The 21795-nt window shown below is 23.1% G+C and overlaps 4 protein-coding genes across 4 annotated transcripts; 3 read left to right on the plus strand and 1 right to left on the minus strand. All coding sequences in view use genetic code 6, as the record gives it.

The window, feature by feature from the left end:
- Positions 1 to 556: 556 nt before the first annotated feature.
- Positions 557 to 1406, minus strand: TTHERM_000418058 (transmembrane protein, putative; the record flags this gene model as incomplete). The annotated part of the gene is made up of 2 exons (XM_012795408.1): positions 557 to 945; positions 1085 to 1406. 2 exons carry the CDS (start codon positions 1404 to 1406, stop codon positions 557 to 559), a joined length of 711 nt encoding a protein of 236 aa, XP_012650862.1.
- Positions 1407 to 1720: 314 nt separating this feature from the next.
- TTHERM_00418059 (hypothetical protein) lies at positions 1721 to 2197 on the plus strand (the record flags this gene model as incomplete). Its single annotated transcript, XM_001471050.2, has 1 exon — positions 1721 to 2197. The coding sequence occupies one exon, from the start codon at positions 1721 to 1723 to the stop codon at positions 2195 to 2197; it is 477 nt and encodes a 158-aa protein (XP_001471100.1).
- Positions 2198 to 4195: 1998 nt separating this feature from the next.
- TTHERM_00418030 (transmembrane protein, putative) lies at positions 4196 to 13403 on the plus strand (the record flags this gene model as incomplete). Its single annotated transcript, XM_001007265.2, has 7 exons — positions 4196 to 8120; positions 8176 to 8374; positions 8425 to 8666; positions 10274 to 12005; positions 12056 to 12078; positions 12125 to 13170; positions 13314 to 13403. 7 exons carry the CDS (start codon positions 4196 to 4198, stop codon positions 13401 to 13403), a joined length of 7257 nt encoding a protein of 2418 aa, XP_001007265.2.
- Positions 13404 to 17472: 4069 nt separating this feature from the next.
- On the plus strand, positions 17473 to 21498 carry TTHERM_00418000 (H-type lectin domain protein; the record flags this gene model as incomplete). The annotated part of the gene is made up of 1 exon (XM_001007263.1): positions 17473 to 21498. The coding sequence occupies one exon, from the start codon at positions 17473 to 17475 to the stop codon at positions 21496 to 21498; it is 4026 nt and encodes a 1341-aa protein (XP_001007263.1).
- Positions 21499 to 21795: the final 297 nt, after the last annotated feature.

Here is a 21795-nt window from a genome sequence, read left to right on the forward strand (position 1 = left end):
ATCATTCGTCTCTCTGTTTTTATGAAATAATTTAAAGTTGACTTATTTCTATCCTATTATTGTAATTATTGTTTTTTATTTTGATATAATCTTATATTTATTTATAGTTAACCACATAATTTACTTTATATTTATATTTTCTCTGCATTATTTAATCCCAAAAAAAACTAAATTTTCTTATTAAATAACATACATATCTACTAAAATAGTTAAATTCAAAATCAAATCAAACTAAACCACACACCTTAATGTATGAATTACAACTATTTTATTTTATATTTAAGGTTGAGAGATATTTTTTACAATAAATGTGTTAATTCAAAATATTAAATCAATTCAAATATAAAAATTAAACTAATACCATTATTTAAAGCGATGAATACACAGTTAAATATTTAAAATATTTCCATTTATTTTTTTTTATCAACAAATTTTAAAAAATAGTAAATTTAAATTTAACTTGATTTAAGAATAAAAATAATTTATTTATTAATACAAGCTTGAGTTAGAATGTAAATAGTTAAATTTAGAAAACCTGAATAAAATCTAGTGACAGTCATTTATTTTAAATATTTATATTAAAATTTTAAACTGCAAACTAACTAACTATATTAATTTTAAAATTAGCAAGGTTTAAATTTATATGAATGAAAAACCTAATAATTACTATACAAAGTTACTTTACAATTAATTTTTATTAATTTCCTCTAATATTTATTACAGTACATTCATTACATTTCTTTTTTTTATTTAAGTTAAAAAAATAAAAATGGCAACCAAGGTGGGACTCGAACCCACAACCTTCAGATTAGAAGTCTGCTGCGCTACCATTGCGCCACTCGGCTTTACATGATTATTTACTAAATTATTTTTAGTTAGCTTTTATTACATATTGTTTAAAATTAATTAATACTTAATCATTTGTTTTTTAACCATTTTTATTACCTAATTTTAAAAAAACCTTAAAATAACTGAATCATATTATATATTTGGATATAGAAACATAAATATCTAAATCTTTATCCTCAGATAGACTGAAAATAAATAATTTTATTTGTAATAAAAACAACTTAAAAAAAATTACATGTTTCATATTTATTTTTTTCACTTTTGAATTTCCATTTTAAATTTTTGATTAAAAAACATATTTCCACAAGAATAATATAAGGGATGTTTTAAAATGAAAATATTTTTAAATATTTCAGGTCTTTTCCCTTAGCCTTTCTACTATTGTTGATAATATATATTTTATATTTTATTTTAAAGGCTGATAATTAAATACAATAAGTAAAATAAATCAACGAATAGAAATTTAGAAAATTATTGAAGTACTTCCCTATACTTTGAGCAAGATTTATCTTGATTTATGATTATAAACTTGCAATAACTAAAAGATAATTGAACATCTGCTATAATTTCACAAATATTTTAACTTCGAATATTTGCCTTTGTTGTTTAAGGCCCCAAAAAAACTTAAAAATAATTGGCTTTCTAAAAATTTGAAATTTTTAATATTTATTTTTTAAAATTAGATGAAATTTTAATCATTTTCTTGATCAAAAATTTTATTTTTTAGCCGTTCATGCTAAAATTTTAGAATTATCAATTAAGTGGAATGAATGTTTCTGATCATAAATTAATATTTAATTAAAAAAAGAAAAATCTACACATTTAAAGAAACTTGTTAAATAAAGGAAATAATTAAATTAGGCAAATCTGAATGGTTGCAGCACTAAATCACCTATTTTATGGGAATATTTATAATGCTATGCTTTCGCAAAGTCAAAATATCAATATAAATATGATACAAATGAAATGCATTGAGAAGAATATATCTTTTATTCTGGATCTAATAAATAAAATGTCTTTGAATAACAACACCAATCAAATCAGCAGCAAACAAAAAAAAGTATACAGATAATTAAAAATAAAAATTAATTAGCAAGTTTAAAAATTTTAAAGACTCAGTATTTAAACGCCGATTTCATAATCATCATTTAATTTGAATAATTGCATCGAATAATTTCATTAGAATCTCTTGCAAGAAAGAGTTCCTTAGAATCATATCGAAAAATTACTAGTTTTTAAGTAGGTTCTATCTTTTGTTGAGAAACGTTGCTTCATAATGTAATATCAAATAAATAGCTCGTTAATCGAAATTCAGCAACGCTTTAATGAAATAAAAATTAATCTTTGATTTTATTTAAATATTAAACAATATTGTGAAGATATTTAAAACATTTTAAAATGATTCTATCATCATTATTACTTTATATTACATTTTTAAGTCAACATTTTTTACTTTATATATTTACTGTATATATTTTACTTGTTTTTTTGTTTGTATGTTTGCAACTTAATTTTTCTAAGATGCTTCTACAATACCTCTAATAATTATCTATTTTAATAATTAAAAATATAAATTGATTGATTGATTAATGATCAATTCACCAAACTAATTGTCAAATTTCTTTTTATCATAAACTAAACATTTAAAAATTATTTTTCAATAACTTTTACTTTTTAAAAATTATGCCATTATATTTTATTAAATAAAAAGACCAAATTAAAAGCTAATGCTTCTTTAGTAAGCTTGAACACTCTTCTAGTACTCAGTTTTACTATATAGTACTATTTTCATTTATAAGTACTAAGTACCAATTTAATCCAACTAATAAATGCTATGAAGTGTCCTAACCCAAATACATTTACCTTGCATTTAATTAAAGGTAATTTGAACTATTCTTAAATATATTATTGAAAAAATATCATAAATTAAATGCACTTAAGAATTATTATTATTTTTTGTAAAATATAAAAATATATTATTTAGAAACAGTAAAAAATTAGATTTAGAAAAGTCTATCTATTGAATATTATAATTTAGATTTATAGAGTAAACTTTCAATTAAAAGAGTTAGAAAAATATGAATTTTAAGATGTTGTGTAATTTGACAGTAGTAAACATAAATCAATCTTAAAAATAGGAATGCCAATATACAGAAATGTTATTTATAACTTAAGATTATTTTGGCATTTGCTATGAATTTAAATTAAGTTTTTAGTTGTGTTCAGATTTGAATAATTATTTAATTAATTAATTAATTATTTATTTATTTATTAATTTTTAGAGAAATAGAAAAGTTAAAAACCTAAACTAAATGAATATTTTGAAAAAACATAAATTTGACAATAAGTTCTTTAAAAGCATTAGAGATTTTTATGTTAGAAAGCTCTATTTTATTGTTAAGCGCTTTAAGAGAAGTTATTCCTTAAGTTTGATGCTAATTTGGATAAAATATATTGAATAAGCATTGATTATATTTAATGACCCTCATCTTTAGGAGATATCAAATAAAGAAACCCACTTTTCTTTTATTTCAAAAATGGATTATTTGAATAATTTGATTTCTGGAAAAGATGTAAATTAATTTATTGTGATTTCTTTACTAAGCCTGAATAGTGTATTAGCTATTTACTTGATAGTACTGCAATCTATTTACATAACTTAACACACTAAATAAAAAGACAGCAGGCTAAAATATTCTTAATAAGCTATAAGATAAACAAGGAATTACAGTTAAAAATTATTTAGCATCAAAAACATAGTTTCTGATACGTTTTCCTTTATTTTTATGATATATAATTATATTTTTTTTATACCTTCACTGTACTTTTCATTGCTCAACATAGGGAAATGCTAATAATTTATAAATTTATTCCTCACAATTCTGATAGGTAATTTTTTAGTTTATTGGTTTGAATATTTTTAGCAATTACTAAAATATTGCTACAAAATCGTAAAATTAACAAATTAATTTTTTAAGTTTTTCTTTTTATATCTCTTTGCATAAGTTTTTCTTTTACTTGACTAAATTATTATTAATAAAACAAAAATGATTTAAAAGTAAATTTTTTTTTGAATTATACTACATCAGGAATCTTAGTATCAGACATTGACTATGAATATTCTATTCAAGATAGAGACTTTTTGAAAAGGAAATATAACTTATATAATTTAGTTGAGGTTTTAATGTATTTTTTCGCATTCGGAATAACAAATTTTAAGCCAAATATTACATTGATAATTCTATGCTTGCTATTTTGCTACTAGTTCACCATCTAAGTATGGCAAAATATTTACTTCGATGAGAATATTTCAAGATTGGTTATATTTATTTGTATTTACTTTTTAATGGCGCTAATGTCGCTGATAAGTTTTGCTTACATAGAGTTTAGCACTATCAATAATATCTTGAGTTTAATACTACTTCTACTTGTACCAATTGCGTATTAGGCATCTAAAATTTTAGAAAGAATAGAAATCAAAAACATTGTAAATTCACTATCTTAAATCGAGTAGGCCAAAACCAGCTAGCTTGCTAAAATTATGAGACTTACATTTTTCTAAAATAGAAAATATACAGATTCTGAGGGAATAAAAATACTTAATGGGATATCAAAGTTACAGTCATAAGAAAAATTAAATTTTCTTATGAAAACTGAGGTTAATTTGCCCAAATAAAAAAATCCAAATAATCTAAATTCCAAAACTCAAAAATTATACAATGAAGATGAACATTACAATATCTCTCAAAAACATACCGACAGTACTGATACAAATTCTAATTAATTAATTTCAGAATCTGAGATGAATTAACTGATTTCGCTTATTGGAGACTGTTTCAGAAGACAAGCTGATGAAAGCAAAGCTTCTCATGAAAATTTAGTCGATCTATCATATTTAATCTATTTACTTGAAATTCAATAAAATTTTAAACTTTTTTGGAAACAATACTGCTATGAAACATCAATATCTAATTAAACATCTATAAAAAGAGAATAAATGATGTACAGTTTACTTCACAGTTTTGAAAGAAATTTAAATTCTATTCAAAGGTAAGAAAAGTTTTAAGAGAGTATATTTAGTGTAAATTACTTAAATGTAATCATGTATGATGAAAGCATCAAAGAATCTTTCTCTTTGCTAAATTAATGCATAAATAAAAAAACAAGTATCCTTCAGATGATGTAAATGAGAATAATAGATCTAAATATTTTGTCTTAAAAGATAGAGGAGTTGTAAAGCTAAATAGAAAAGCTCAAATAGAATATAGACTTTCTTCATAAATTAAATGGCCAAAATCATGAATTTACTCTCCTAAATACTTACTACAGAAATTTTTTATCTTTCTCTAGATTCGACGTGCAATTTGATCGCTACCTGCATAAAAATAACAGAAAAAAAGAGAATGAAGACAATCACAATAAAGATTTTAATTATTATCAGTGCTAGTATAAGAGCAGCGTAACTGACATTTCAGAGCTGTAAAATAAAAATTCATGTATAATCTTTACTTCTCTTTTAAATTCAGCTGTTTAAACTATTAAAAAAACTTCAATTAATTTTTGTAAAATCTTTAAAATGAGAAATGAGCTTGCAATAAATAAACCAATTGAGATTTTGATGCCAAGTATGTTTAAAATTGCCCATCCAAAATATGTAAAAGAATTCATGGAAAACAAAAATGTTTTCAATAATAGAGTGTAAAACGTTGTATTTGGAATTAAAAATGATGGGTACATCTTTCCTTGTACTGTAAATGTAAAAGTGAACAGAGTAGATTTATTCAATGATTTTGGTATGACTACGTTAGTAAAAATGATAAACTTGAGTAAAGATTATATCCTGTTTAATGAATAAAATTTAAGGATAATATCTATAACAAAAAACATTCATAAATATATCTTTTAATCTTACAAAAAATTCCACACAATTTTTATTGATACTTATTTTCCATTTATTAATTATAAAAATCTAAAGTAACAAAGTGAAAACTAGATAAATTCAGAAGCAGTCATTTCTATGAATAATTTTGATGAACTTTCATTAAATAATAATAACTAAATTAACTTTATGCAATAATAATTTTCATTCGTTTTTATCGAAGACAACTCTTTTACTGAGTTGGTCAAATGTCATCAAAACTCAGTTTTGGAAAATGTTTAGTTTTACTTGATAGATATAGAAATTAAAAAAGCTTAATACAAATATATTGACAATGTCTACTATATTGAGATATCTTAGCTTTAAGAATTGGAGCCAGAAAAAAATTATAAAATAATACTCCAGTAACTAGACTCCTTTTTGTATGAATCAAAAAGAACCTCTCCTATTTTTAAAAAAATCTTGAACTAACTAAAACTAATAGAATAATTATCAGAAGACGTTTAAGATAATCCTTTTTCTATTGAATAGTCATCCCCAAGATTAGTTATGAGCTCATTAATATTGAAAGAACACTAAAAAAGTTCTTAAGAAATTTTTGAGATTAATTCTCCCACTTTGAGAAGACATGCAAAAAGTAAATATGAATCTCTGGATAACCAAAAACAAGATTCAATATACAGTAAAAATGAAATTAAGTTCTTCTCTACTGAACATAATTTAGAGAGCCAGTCAACAGGCAGAGAGTGTAAACTAGTTTAACTATCAAAAAAATTAAGAGGAGTGCATTCTGCTCTTTAGATTTTTAGTTCCATGAATGATAAAAATAAATTAGCTTAATAGACTTAAAACACATCAAGGACGGTTGTGAATGTAAATTAAAGTATCTAAACTGATCATTAAAAACTGATTACAGAAAATTAAAATATAATTTCATCACCCTAGGAATAAGTTAAAAATACCCAATAAATTAAATTATTTAAGAGCACAAAATAGCCTAATATTAATAAGAATAATATCCCAACCAGCAAAAAAAACGATCCAATTATAAAAATAAATGATAAATAGAGCTAGATAGATTTTAGTATAATCAATACATTAGGATTGAATAATTCACTTTCCATAAATGCGGCAGAAGAGATGGTTACTATAAATAGCATCGATGAAGAAGAAAAGAATGACATTTAGCAGTAAAGGTTAGCTTAAATTGAGCAGGATGTATAAAAAGAAGAAAAAATTCGCTAATCCCGCTCAACTATTAGATATATTAAAGACATTATGAATCAGAAAATTGAGCTAAATTCCATTAAAGTTTTCTAATTGATTGGAATACTTTGCTTTCTAATTTTACTTATATTGACTGTAGTATAATTTACTCAGCTATTAAGTTCAATAAACGATTTTAATTTAGATTTTAAATTGGTTAATTGGCCATCAACTATTTAAAGCTAAATTGCTTCAGTGTAAAAAAACGTAAGCTTAAATTAAATAAATAAGTAAAATGATTTTGTTTTAGTAACTAAGCAGATAAAAAGCCAAATAAATTCTTATATAAGTTCCTTTATGAATGAAGCTGTTTCTGATTTACACTAAACTATGACATAGATGGAAGGAATTAACTCTAATAGACCTATTTTTGATTTCTTAAAAGATCAAAGTGTAGTTTATTCCTGGCCTTCGTTTAAATACACGGGTACATAGCCAGATGGTAAGTTTTACAGTGTCTAGTATAATACTGAGTTGCATTATGGAATTCTTTTGATAAATTTATAAATTTTAAGATATATGGCTGATGTTGGAGGTGGAAAACCAGAATATTTTATGATGGTAAATGAAATAGTTTTTTAAGACGCTTTTAAGGAAGTTTAATAGAGAGCTATTTAATAGTCAAATAAAAATTTAGAAAATATTAAAAATAACTTAGATAATATGCTCGTAATTACTTTAATACTTACAACTTTTTGTATAGGAATACAAATACCGATTTACTATTTTATTTAAAAAGAAAGATAAAATATTTTGTATTTATTTGCAACATTCAGTACAGAAATTACATCAAAAATATTATCTCGCCTTAATTCTATTTATCATCAATCTCGCTCTACTTCTATGGGCTTATCAACAGTTTTCACTAAAAATTTTAATAATAACATTGTGAATGAGCAAAATGAATAAAATAAACATGTCTAAAAAGAAAAAAAGGCCTAGTAAAACAATGATTAATAAATAAAAAAACAGAACATAAGTGAATGTAAATAGCTTACAAGACTAGACAGCTCTTTCTTAAAAAAAATATTTTGCATCTACATATTGATGATCATTTTCCCAATTCTGAATAAAATAATTCCAACATATTATATTAATTAATCTATAAACGATGCAAATGACATTGGTAAATTTATTTTATTAAAAAATATTATAATTTAAATTTATATTTTATATTAAAGTTTAGATATAGCAACTAAAAGCACAAATTTTGGATTCTCTAGGAATGAACTACTATTCATTGATTCTGAAATTGTATCCCAATCTGAAACCATTCAAAATCGATTGGTACATGAGTAGACTAAATTAAATTATCATAAATAATGACAATATGGATAAAGAAATTCAAAATTTAATAAACTCATAAAGAGATTCTTATAAGTAAATATTTTTATTTATTTTTTATACTAAATTTCTAATTTAAAAAATAGCTACAAAAAAGGTGATTATGATTCGACTTTTTTCCCTATCTTCTAAGACGATATTTGTTTAATTTTAGATAAGAAGCATTAATTTAATTAAACTTAGCTTGTAGAAGAATGCTAAAGCTGTTATAACAAAGTTTTAACTCAAGGAATTATTTTATCTTTCAAAAAGCTGAATGATTAATTGAAAGATTTTTATAACTTTTTCTAAATTCCTAATAACACGACAAACTATCAAAATGAAAGAAGTCACATATTTAAAACATTTGATTTATATGGATTTCATTAATTTTCAGTTTTTTTAATATAATCATTGGACTATCTTAGAGAATTTATCATTTCGTCTCATGAAGATTATTATAATTTCTTCTTAATATTTGAAACAGTAGGACTAGTTTACTAATTAATAGTGATCATAGTTTTCTTTCTTATTGAGTAGATTATTTTTTATGAATCAATAAATACTAAAATAAATAAAACAAAAATGTAATTAAAAGTAATAGACATTAAATCACTTCTATCTAACCCATTTATAATCAATTATTTTAAAAAAAATGTAATCAAGTGATTTTTAATTATTCATAATTAAAAATTGTAAAATAGAATTTTCTATATATTGTAAATAAATACCTCCTTTATATAAAGCATATTAAATATTCAAATTTTATAGTTTGTGCTAAATCTCCTACTTTTTTAAAATATTATTGCTTAATTTCTAAATATAGATATTTCTAAATTTACTATTTAATTTTGTCGAAGTTAAACACAGTTATTTATTTACTTTTGAAGTTAAGAATTAAAAAATAACTTATTAATAATAAACCTTTTTCATAATAAATATAGTTGAATAATAAATATTAATTCTTTTATTTGAATAAATATGAGCAAAAATAAAGTTTAAGAATATGGAAAATAAGAAGAACAACTTAAGAAAAAACTAAATGAATGCATAGAATAGTTCTATGAGTAAAAAGCATATTATATAGTAAATGGGTTCTAGCGCAGTAAACTTTTAAGTTATATATTGCTGGTGAGTAAAAACATGTAATTTCTACTTCTATTTTTAAGTAGAAGTAATTTATCTAAACTAGTTAAAAAAGACAATAATTTTTCATTCCTCTTTGGGTGGAGTTTTATAATTGACTTGGTAGATGGAAAAACACAAGCTGAATAAATTCTTTTCTTGCTTTTTATAGTTAATTCCCTGATGGTTATCAGTTTTATTATTCAAATTGGGTTATTTATGAAAGTTAATTTGAATGAGCTAAAAATAGCTTCATTCACTGAATAATGTAAATCAAACTATGAGCAGCTGAAGAAACAAAAATCTTAAAGAATTATTTTTATTAAAGACATACTATCTTGCATTCATTTGGTCTATCAATACCTGTTCTTCATACCTTCAACATTTGTTTCTGTAGTTAGCTAGCCTCAATTTATAAATTACATAAACATCGTTTTCTGCTTAATAATTTGTAATTTTCTAATTTGATTAATTTGTTCTTGTTACTTTAATAGCTGTAAGATGAAGCAAATCAAAAAATAAATAAAAAAAATTATATTAAAAACAATTTTTTGTTAATTAATTTAGGTTTATTCAGTGTAGAATTTGACTTTAATTACAACATTCAGACATAAGAATTTCTTCAAAAGAAATACAGCTTGATAGTTGTCTTTAACGTTTTAATAGAATTTACAACTATTGTCTTTATTGGTTGCTTCCCAAATTAATCAATTATAATTTTGATATTTTATTTTGGAATAGAAATATACGTATAACTATCTTCTAATCATTTAATCAATCCGCAAGCTTAAAAATTAAACATCTTTCTCTAATTTTTTTCTTTTATGACAGCTTTTTACATAGGAATTGAGATTTACGTTGAAAGACCAATTTTCTATGATTCTACTTTTCTCATTTTACTTTTAGTTGCTAGTTTTTCTTGGAAGTTTGCAGATAAAATTTAAAATAAGATTCAAGTTGATTTGATTTCAAATATATCTAATAGAAACGAGCTTTCTATTAAATAACTTGATAATATTATTAGATTAGATTTTTTCTAAACTGGAGATTGCAATGACTATTTGAGCATTAATTTGTTATGCTGGGTTGCAATTAATAATTCTGAGCATGAAAAAGAAAATGAAAGCTTAAAAAATAATAAAATTCAAATAGAATAGTAACTTCTTCTTTTCCATTAAAAGCTAAAAAGTTTAAATAAATCAAGCAAACAAAATTTTGATGAGAATCAAAATCACCCAAGACAATTACTTGCAAATAAAGAAATAGATTAAATTGTTTAGATGATTGGAAATCGATTCAGAGATATTCTAGAAACAGAAAAAATAAAGCAAAAATAAAGTGATTGCTAAATTTTATATTTAATTTATATTTTAGAAATTTAAAAGAATTTTAAATTGTTTCTTCTTTAATACTATCAAACAATCTAAAACAAAAAAAATATTAATCTTAAAAGAAGATAAATTCTTTAGACCCTATTTATTAGGTTCTAAGATTATCTACAGTAGTATAAATAGCAGAACTCAAACTAAGATAATATTTTTAGCATGAAATACTTTAACTTTATTTTATATGATGAAACAATAAACGAAAATATCTAGCTTTTTTCTAAGACAATTACAAAGAAAAACGATATTCTTTTTAGAATGTAAGCAAAAATTATTGATTTAGACAGTCTCTCATATTAGATAAAAGACTTTCTCTCTATGAAATAAAAGCTAGAGGAAACAATAATTCTTTTGTCTAAACTTAACATGAACAATAAAGAATTCAAAGTGATTTTGAATCATTTTAATCACTGTCTAGCTTTTGATCACAAAGAAATTTCAGTTCTCAAAAAACAAATTTTTAAATAATAAAAATAAGAAAATGAATCGACAACAGCTGAATTAATTTAATCTATTGATAGCTCAAACAATTAGGATTCTTGTGTTATTTTTACTTCTCTACTTAATAACGAAGGAAAACATGTAATAAAAAAAGCCTCAACTAATTTTTATAACTTGTTTGGTATCAAATGTAAATAAGTAATTCAAAAGCCAATTGAATACTTAATGCCTGAGGTATTTAAACCATACCATAGTATTTATATAAAAGATTTTATGGAAAGAAATATCAAATTTAATTACTAAATTCAGAATATTGCCTTTGCTAAAGACAGTTTTAACTATATCTTTCCTTGCAGTTTAATTCTCAAAATTAATAGTATAGACTCTATTTAAGATTTTGGAATTACAGCTCAAATAAGAATGATCCAAAAGCACAAAGATTACATTTTATTTAATTCCACATCAATGAGAATTATTTCAATTACTCAAAATCTGCATAAAATAATTTTCAAACATTTTAAATAACTAGAAAATATCAATTTGAGCTAGTATTTTCCATTTATACAAGAGGCTATAAATCCAACTGGGAAATTATTTTCATAATCTCTTTCTTCATTTTCTTTAAGCTCAGCAGAGGAAAATTTGCAAACAGGATCATCTGATGAGGAAGGAAGCATAGAATATAACGCTTTTTTAAATAAACCTATTTAATTTATATTTTTAGAATTAATTGATAGGTATTTTTATCACTCTAACCTATAAAAAAAGGAACTTTTAAACAATATAGAATTTTTTCTAATGGAGATAGTCGTAAAAAAATCTTAATACAAACATATTAATAATTTGTATTATATAGAAATCTCTTAAATCTAAATACTTGATCCTTTTGTTAATCCATTATTGATAATGTACCATTTAGATACTGAACTCTATTCGAATTTGAAGTATTCAAAAAATGAATTGATTTAAAATGTAAAAATTCAGTTAAAAGAAGTTTCTTAATAATTAAATTCAGAAGAATAATTATAATTCCATTAAGAATTAAACTAAAGTATTAACAACGATTCAAAATCATCCAGAAAAATGTAAAAAAGCAAAGATAGTGGTAGTAATTCATCATCATCATCATCGGTATCATCTCCTTCTTCTTCTGATAGTAAATCAGAAAAAAATCTTCCTAAAGCTACAATTCAATAGAAAAATAGTGATGTTAATTAATCATATTAAATCAAAGTAAATAATGTTGATAGTTGTTAATAAAGTAAAAACAAATAATAAGAATATAAAAAATCATTTTTAAGTTTAAAGTTTGAAGCTTCACAAGAGTAAATATTGAATTTTAGAAAAAATAAGACATCTTCCTTAAGTGAGATCAGCAAAAATAATGATAAATAAGAAGAAATAAACATTACTACTGGCGTTTAGTAAAGCTAAATCATAGAAGAAATATTTACACCTAAATCGAGCTTAAGTTAAAAATAAAATAACTCAACTTTGTTTTTAGGATTAACTGATAGATAAAACTCTTCCTCACCAAAATAAATGAATTATGACTTGGAAACAAACTCATAATTTGATTAATCAAGGCTTTTGTCTTCACCTAGATCAAAAGTTGATAAGTTTGTATAAATAGTTTAAGATCATAAGCTAAAAAATTTTATAAAAAAAAAATTCTAAACTATTTTAAGCAAAGTTAAATAAACTTAAGATTAATTTTATTAAAAACAAGCAAAATCAAGTAAGCGCTCTTTTTTGACAGGTTTCATAAAAGAAGATTATATACAAGAAAATATGTTCATTGATCAAGATGATGAAAATAACTAGAAAACCAATGAAAATGTAATGCTAAATTAAAGAAGGGAAATAAAATTCATAAGAGATGCAATGAAGAGCAAATTTACTGTAAAAAAAAATAATATTTCTTACTTGTTGCTTATTATTTCATACATCACTATGATTATTGTAGCTTTAATATAAAAATTATAAACAGATAGTAGTCTTAAGTAAAATTAAATTAACTTTCAATATTTGAATATTCCATACAGATCACAGTAGGAAATAAGTCATATTTTGTAGATGGTAAATTTAAACAAGCTTGTAGAAACAGGATATTTCTAGAAACTAGACTTGAATGAATATAAAAACTTAAAAAACGATTTTTTTAAATATTAGCAACAAAGCCTTCTGAATTTCAGATAAATTATTAGTGATGCAGAAAACTAGCTTTAAGATTAAGAGTTAGTTGAAAGGTTTAGCTCTATAAATGCTTAGGTTATGTATCCATAAGAATATTTCTAGACTGAATCATAAAATTAAAATTAGCTTATTTCAAAAAATTAAACTTTTTAAATAAGTTTAATTTACATAAATAATTTGGCATTTAGGTATTTAAATCAATTAGATTTCAGCTATTAGAATTATTTTTTTTATAAGAACTATATTTAAATTGTAAGTTGTATTGAGTCTTTAGAGAATGAATTTATATAATCACAAGTTGATATTATTTTAAATATCAAGAGAAATCTGTAATGGTTGCTTATTTGTCAAATTGCTATTAACACTATTATGATATTAATTTAAATTCCTATTTTTTACTATTATCAAAAAGAATAAGAAAAGTTGCTTTCTCTATTCAGTACTTTTAGTACTTAAACAACTAATTAATTGATATAAAAATCCTATAATCACTTTTTTAGTTTAACTCGTAGAGTTTCTACAGAAATTAATAAAACAATAAATAAAGATTTTTTAGATAATTCTGAAAATAAATCCTAATATTCAAATTAAAACTAAAATGATATAAAAAAAACAAATGTAAGTGAAATTATCCCAATAAAAAAATTCAGTTTTTAATTTGCCAAAAAAATTTTTTTTATTTACTTAATAATAATTATTTTTCCATGTTTGAGCTATTACTATACTGTGAGCTTTATAAATCAGACAATCATAGATATCACAAATTTAAGTAAATTTATTTTAAAACTTGATATTAAATTAATACAAAAATAGTATATTTAAATCACTTTTTTTAAATTAGCTGAAGTAGGAAAAATTAGATCATAAATGGTGGATACTTTAGGAAATTTTGTTTTTGGTTTAGCAGAAAAAGTTTGTCCTTAAGAAGAAGATTACTTTGGAGTTGATCAACTAATTATATCTAGACTTTAACTAATTTAAAATGATATTCATTCTGTTGATGCAAATCTTTAATAATTATAAAAAAATGTCACAGATACTAATTTGTAAATTAAATTCACAAAAAATATCTAACTAATATTTTTTATTAATAAAAGTGCTTCATCTAATAATTATCAATAGTTTTTATTAAATATACTTTAAGGCAACATTTGTTAGACTTTGATGAGTAAACCATAGTATTTAAATATCACAAGTACTATACAAATGGAAGAGTGTACTTAAGTTTAAAATTAAATACTTACTTAAGGTTTTTTAGTCTCCTATAAAAGCTTAATAGATTAAATTTAGGAATTTTATCATTTAATAGTGGTTTAAGATAGTAAAACATTTTTATAGTTGAAATAATAATTCCTTGATCATTTTGAAATTTACCCTTTTCAAAGATTTACTGAGTTTCTGATCATTTCTTTGGAATCAATTGAGCAATTTATCATATCTATTCATAGCCAAGATTTTGAATTTTTAGAAAAGGTTTTAATCTGGCTTTTTTACTTTCAAATTGGAGCTGTAACGATATTCATTCTATTGGAATAAGTTTATTATTTCAACCAGAATAATTAGAAAATGAATAAGATGAAATAGTTTTTGAGAGTTTTAGATTTAGAGTCGTTAGCATAGAATCCTTTTGTTTTAAAATATTTTAAATAAAATATTAAATAAAATTGAAATTTTCTTTGTAAAATTTTATGTCTTTACAAAAAAACTGGTTAAATTACATTCTTTATTAAATTAATTTTTAATTAAAAAAAATAAAAAATGGCAACCAAGGTGGGACTCGAACCCACAACCTTCAGATTAGAAGTCTGCTGCGCTACCATTGCGCCACTCGGCTTTTTACAAAAGGTTTCAAAAATAAGTTCAATATTTTTTTGATTTTAACAATTTTAAGTAAACTGAAAAAAAATATATTTTTAATATAATAAAATTAGTTAATTTAAAATTAATTATATTTTAACTAAAATCAATCCTTATTTGTTTTATTTTAAATATATTTACTAAAAATTAATTTATTTAATATTGTTACCATAAACTTTCAACAAAGTAGTCTGTATTATTTTCATGTTTGGGTTTTTGTTTTTCAAATTTTATTTTTAATTCTAAAAAATAAAAAAAACATTTTTAAACTTTTAAATATCAAATTTTGTCATTATATATTTATAATATTTCATAACAATATTTAACTTTTTTTGTATATAAACATATTTACTTTATAAAGTAGAACTATTTTGTTTTAACTATTTAAAAATAATTTTAAACTAAAATATGAATTTATTTCTAAAATTTGATTGAATAAACAAAACTTATCCATCTATTATTAAAATATTATTTTTGTTTGATTCCTATTTTATTTATCAGTACTATTTTCTTTAAAGATCATTATTATATAAACATTTGTATTATTCACAAACTCTGAGATGTAATTTGATTATTTTTCAAAATATTCACTATAATATGAGCATATTTAAAACTAATTCAATCAAAAATATATTTATTCTTCATTATAATAAGGTAAAAATCTCCAATTTGAGTACTTATGTTCCATAAATATTGAATTTTTAGATTTTTATTTGTAAAGATGTAGATAATATTAAATTAATATAAAGATGGAATTTCAAAGCTAACTTAGAACTAAAAGTTATTTATTTCTATATTTATTCTTCATTAGCTGTTTATCAGTGCTTGCAAATTATTAATACTAAAGTATTCTCTTTATATAGAAAATGATTTTTCCTGCAAAATAAATACATTTTAATATAATCAATAAAACTTATACAACTATTAAAAAGTAAATTTACTCAAGAAAAGTATTTATACATTATTTTTTAATACCAAAAAATATTTTTGTTGATTATTTTAAACAAAATAATATTATAAGTATTAGAATATTGTTAAGTGAAAAATTATATTAAAAATTTAATAAGATAACTCTAAAATAAATTGAAAAGGTAGAGTTGTTTATAACCATACAATAATTAAATCCATTCAAACTGCAAATTTTTCTGAAGGAGAGTTAGTTAATATTTTCTCGAGAATTATTTAGAGTAGTTTGTATGTAATAATTGAAGTCAAAAAATGTTTGCTTGACAAAGAGTAAAGAAATTTAATTCATATTTTTTATTAATTAAAATTGTTTGATTTTTACCCACACAAATTTCACTACATACCTATTTTTTTAGTCTAAAACACATTCAAGCTTACCTTAATCAAAAAAATATAAATATGAAGAAAATATTAAAGCAAGTAAATTTTTATTATTTTTATTTAATGATAAGTATGTTTTTGAAGCATTTCTTGTTACATATTTTTTGTTTTTTTATACTAAATTCTGATGCTCAAGACACATAAAAAGTAATTAAAAAGTATCGCCTTAATTATGTATGATTCGTCAATTATTATTTAATAGTACCAAAGTTAGCTATGTAGTTAGCATAATACACATATTTTAAAAGGAAAAAGTTAGAAATTAAATATTAACAGAGTAATTAATTAAATTAAATTTTAGCCAATTAAAAATAACTAAAGTTATTAGATATTTTGTTTGATAAATACAATTACATATTATTTAATAGATATTGACAAAGCGGAGTCATTGGAATAAAAAAATTCTTTAACATATTTTACGTTTGATTTTTGCTTAAATACAAATAATATTTGAGAAACTGAATAACATGAGGTTAAAATATTGATAATAAATATATAAATTTTTTTTAGTAATCTTAAAAAAAGTATTTCTATCATTTTAAGGAATGAAAAATTAATTCAATTAAGTTATTTGAGCTAAGTTGATTATTAATTTATATAAATTTTCTAATCATAGCTGCTTTTAATTTTGTTTAGAGTTTTTAATTTACAATCAGATATATTAAATGTTAATCAAATAATTATTTATAAATTATTATTCTAAAAAAAAAAAAATTATACCTTAAAAATTAATATAAGAAGATCAGAATAAATCTTTCATTTGTAAAATTATTATTTTTTAATACAATTAAAATTTGCTTTCAAATGAACAAAAAAATTATTATTTAAGTCTCCTTAATTTTCCTAAAAATTATAAGCGCTTAATATGTATCTAGTGATCAAATTTAAACTAGCGACTTAGAAATTGTTCCATATAGCGCTATTTTAAACCAAAACTATGATTAAACAGTATCATAAACTGTGACCTTTACTAATTAATTTCAAAATATTCCAAAAATTATTGTTGGATATAAAATATTTGATTATGATCGTGTTGGTAATATTAAAAGCTTTGAACTTGTTGTTAGTAAAATAACAACAACAAATTTTTAAATTTTATTTACCAAATACTAAGATACTAAAGTATATAGATTTGTTGCTACTTGGATTGCTATAGATAGTATTTATGCCTTTTACAAACAAATAGTTCTCAATTTTTCCCCTTGGCCATCATCAAACAATTAAGTAACAGTAAGTAATCCTTTTTCTATGACACAAATAGATAACACAAAGGTGTAAAGAAAGGTTATTGCTTTTGTATAAGGTACATTTTTTAATAAAAGCCCATCAAATAGAAATACTTTTTAAATGTATGCTACTGTTAATACTAATACAATTGATGTAAATGTTATTTCAAATGATCCAACATAAAGTCTTTCTTAAATCAAAGTTAATTATATTGAGTTTTACTCAAACATAACAACGCCATATTACGATGTAACTATTATAAACGATTAAGACTTTCAAAGCTATAGTCCTAATAAATACTGTCCTTGGACATATGGAAAAACTAAAACTCTAGATTTTAATTATGCTTCAGACTTTAATGGAGTTGTAGCTGCTATTACAGAATATGATATCGACTTTGCTTTAGGTCAATCTTCAAGACTCTAATTAAATTTAATTTCTTTTACACCAAATAATAAACAACTTAATTACAATTATATAATAAATCTTGACTCAAGTACATGCTTTTATTCTATGGGTGCATATATTGTTGCATTTAAAATGTATGATTGCTCTCAGAATCCAAGCACTCCAATAAATTTTTCTCCTTAATATTAGTGTGTTTCTTAGTGTCCAGTAGGATACTCCTAATAAAAAAGAGATAACTCTTAAAATTTTTCATATTGTTAACCTAATTCATGTTCATAAGCTAACTGCCTTTTATGTGGCACAAATGGTTTATGCATATAATGTATCACTGAAAATTATATGTATAATAGTTAATGTAGTGCCTCATAACCCGCTAATACATATTGTGATAATAATTTGATCTGCAAAAGCTGTTCAGCTAATTGCCAAGGATGCTTAAATGAAAATTCATGTACAACTTGCTAAAGTGGATATTATTTATATCAAGGAAGTTGTACTTCTTCCCAACCTAGCAATACTTATTGTGATAGTAATTTGATTTGTCAAAAATGTTAACCTTCTTGTTTAGCATGCACTAATGGATCTTCATGTACTGTTTGTAATACTGGATTATATTTTTATCAAGGAGCATGCACTTCATAATAGCCAGACAATACTTATTGTGATAATACTTTCATCTGCCAAAGTTGCTCAAGTAATTGCTCAAAATGCTCAAGTTAAAATTCATGTACAACTTGCTAAAGTGGATTTTATTTATTTCAAGGAAGCTGTACTTCTACCCAACCTAACAATACTTACTGTGATAGTAATTTGGTTTGTCAAAAATGTTAATCTTCTTGCTCATAATGTACTGATGTATCTTCATGTACTGCTTGTAATAGTGGTTAATATTTTTATAAAGGTAATTGTACTCTATAATAGCCAAACAGTACCTATTGTGATAATAATTAGATTTGCAAAAGTTGCTCATCTAATTGCCAATCTTGCTCAAACGAAAATTAATGTACAACTTGCTAAAGTGGATATTACTTATATCAAGGAAGTTGTACTTCTTCCCAACCTAACAATACTTACTGTGATAGCAATTTGATTTGCTAAAAGTGCTAATCTTCTTGTTCATCATGCATTGATGGATCCACCTGTACTGTTTGTAATACTGGATTATATTTTTATCAAGGAGCATGCACTTCATAATAGCCAGACAATACTTATTGTGATAATAATTTCCTCTGCCAAAGTTGCTCAAGTAATTGCTCAAAATGCTCAAGTTAAAATTCATGTACAACTTGCTAAAGTGGATTTTATTTATTTCAAGGAAGCTGTACTTCTACCCAACCTAACAATACTTACTGTGATAGTAATTTGGTTTGTCAAAAATGTTAATCTTCTTGCTCATAATGTACTGATGGATCTTCATGTACTGCTTGTAATAGTGGTTAATATTTTTATAAAGGTAATTGTACTCTATAATAGCCAAACAGTACCTATTGTGATAATAATTAGATTTGCAAAAGTTGCTCATCTAATTGTCAATCTTGCTCAAACGAAAATTAATGTACAACTTGCTAAAGTGGATATTACTTATATCAAGGAAGTTGTACTTCTTCCCAACCTAGCAATACTTATTGTGATAGTAATTTGATTTGTCAAAAATGTTAACTTTCTTGTTTAGCATGCACTAATGGATCTTCATGTACTGTTTGTAATACTGGATTATATTTTTATCAAGGAGCATGCACTTCATAATAACCAGACAATACTTATTGTGATAATAATACTTTCATCTGCCAAAGTTGCTCAAGTAATTGCTCAAAATGCTCAAGTTAAAATTCATGTACAACTTGCCAAAGTGGATTTTATTTATATCAAGGAAGTTGTACTTCTACTCAACCTAGTAACACATACTGTGATAGCAATTTGGTTTGCCAAAAATGTTAATCTTCTTGCTCCTCTTGCACTAATGGATCTTCGTGTACTGTTTGTAATACTGGATTATATTTTTACCAAGGAGCATGCACTTCATAATAACCAGACAATACTTATTGTGATAATAATACTTTCATCTGCCAAAGTTGCTCAAGTAATTGCTCAAAATGCTCAAGTTAAAATTCATGTACAACTTGCTAAAATGGATTTTATTTATATCAAGGAAGTTGTACTTCTACTCAACCTAACAATACATACTGTGATAATTTTGTTTGCCAAAAATGTTAATCTTCTTGCTCCTCTTGCACTAATGGATCTTCGTGTACTGTTTGTAATACTGGATTATATTTTTACCAAGGAGCATGCACTTCATAATAACCAGACAATACTTATTGTGATAATAATACTTTCATCTGCCAAAGTTGTTCTAGTAACTGCTTAAAATGCTCAAGTGAAAATTTTTGTACAACTTGCCAAAGTGGATTTTATTTATATCAAGGAAGCTGTATTTCTACCCAACCTAGTAGCACTTATTGTGATAGTAATTTGAATTGTTAAAAATGTTTATCTTAATGCTCATCGTGCTCTAATGGAACTTCATGCACAACTTGTATTATTGGCTATTATTTTAATTAAGGAAATTGTACTTCTTCTCAGCCAAATAAAACTTATTGTGATGATAATTTGATCTGCAAAAACTGCTCATCTAATTGCTAATCATGTTTAAATGAAAATTCATGTACTATTTGCCAAAGTGGATTTTATTTATTTCAAGGAAGCTGTTAAAAATGCTTATCTTAATGCTCATAGTGTTCTAATGGAACTTCATGCACAGCTTGTATTAATGGCTATTATTTTAATGAAGGAAATTGCACTTCTACTGAGCCAAATAAAACTTAATGTGATGATAATTTGAACCAATTAAAAATGTATCTTTATAATTCAAAATGTTATGAAGAGCAGCCTCCAAAAACTTACTGTGATAGTAATTTAAAATGCTTTGATTGCTAACGTGAGTGCTTAACTTGCCAAAACAGTTAATCTTGTTCTTAATGCAATGATGGTTATTAACTCTAAGGAATATGTTATAAATAGCAACCAAATAATACATATTGTGATTTAAATAAGATATGCTCTTAGTGCAAAGATTAACATTGCATGTATTGTAACTAATAAAATGAGTGTCTCTAATGTTAAATAGGAATTTATCAGTATAAAGGATAGTGTTATATGTCTAAACCTGTTTAAGCATATTGTTTTAAAAAATGAATTAACAATAATGAAAACAATAAATGTTTTATAATTGAGTTTTATTTTTTGGTTAAATTTTTATATTTAAAGAATTAATATAATATTAAAATTATTGTACATTAATAATAATTAATTTTATATACTTATGTAATGATTTTTAAAATAAATATTAACAAAATCTTTAAATTTCTTCAATAATATATTATTTTTGAATTCTAAAAAATAAAAAAACATTTTTAAACTTTTAATATCAAATTTTGTCATTATATATTTATTATATTTCATAACACTATTTAGTTTTTTTAATATATAAAC

Source organism: Tetrahymena thermophila (assembly GCF_000189635.1).
Source record: "Tetrahymena thermophila SB210 genomic scaffold scf_8254814, whole genome shotgun sequence".
Taxonomy (NCBI): Eukaryota; Ciliophora; class Oligohymenophorea; order Hymenostomatida; family Tetrahymenidae; genus Tetrahymena; species Tetrahymena thermophila.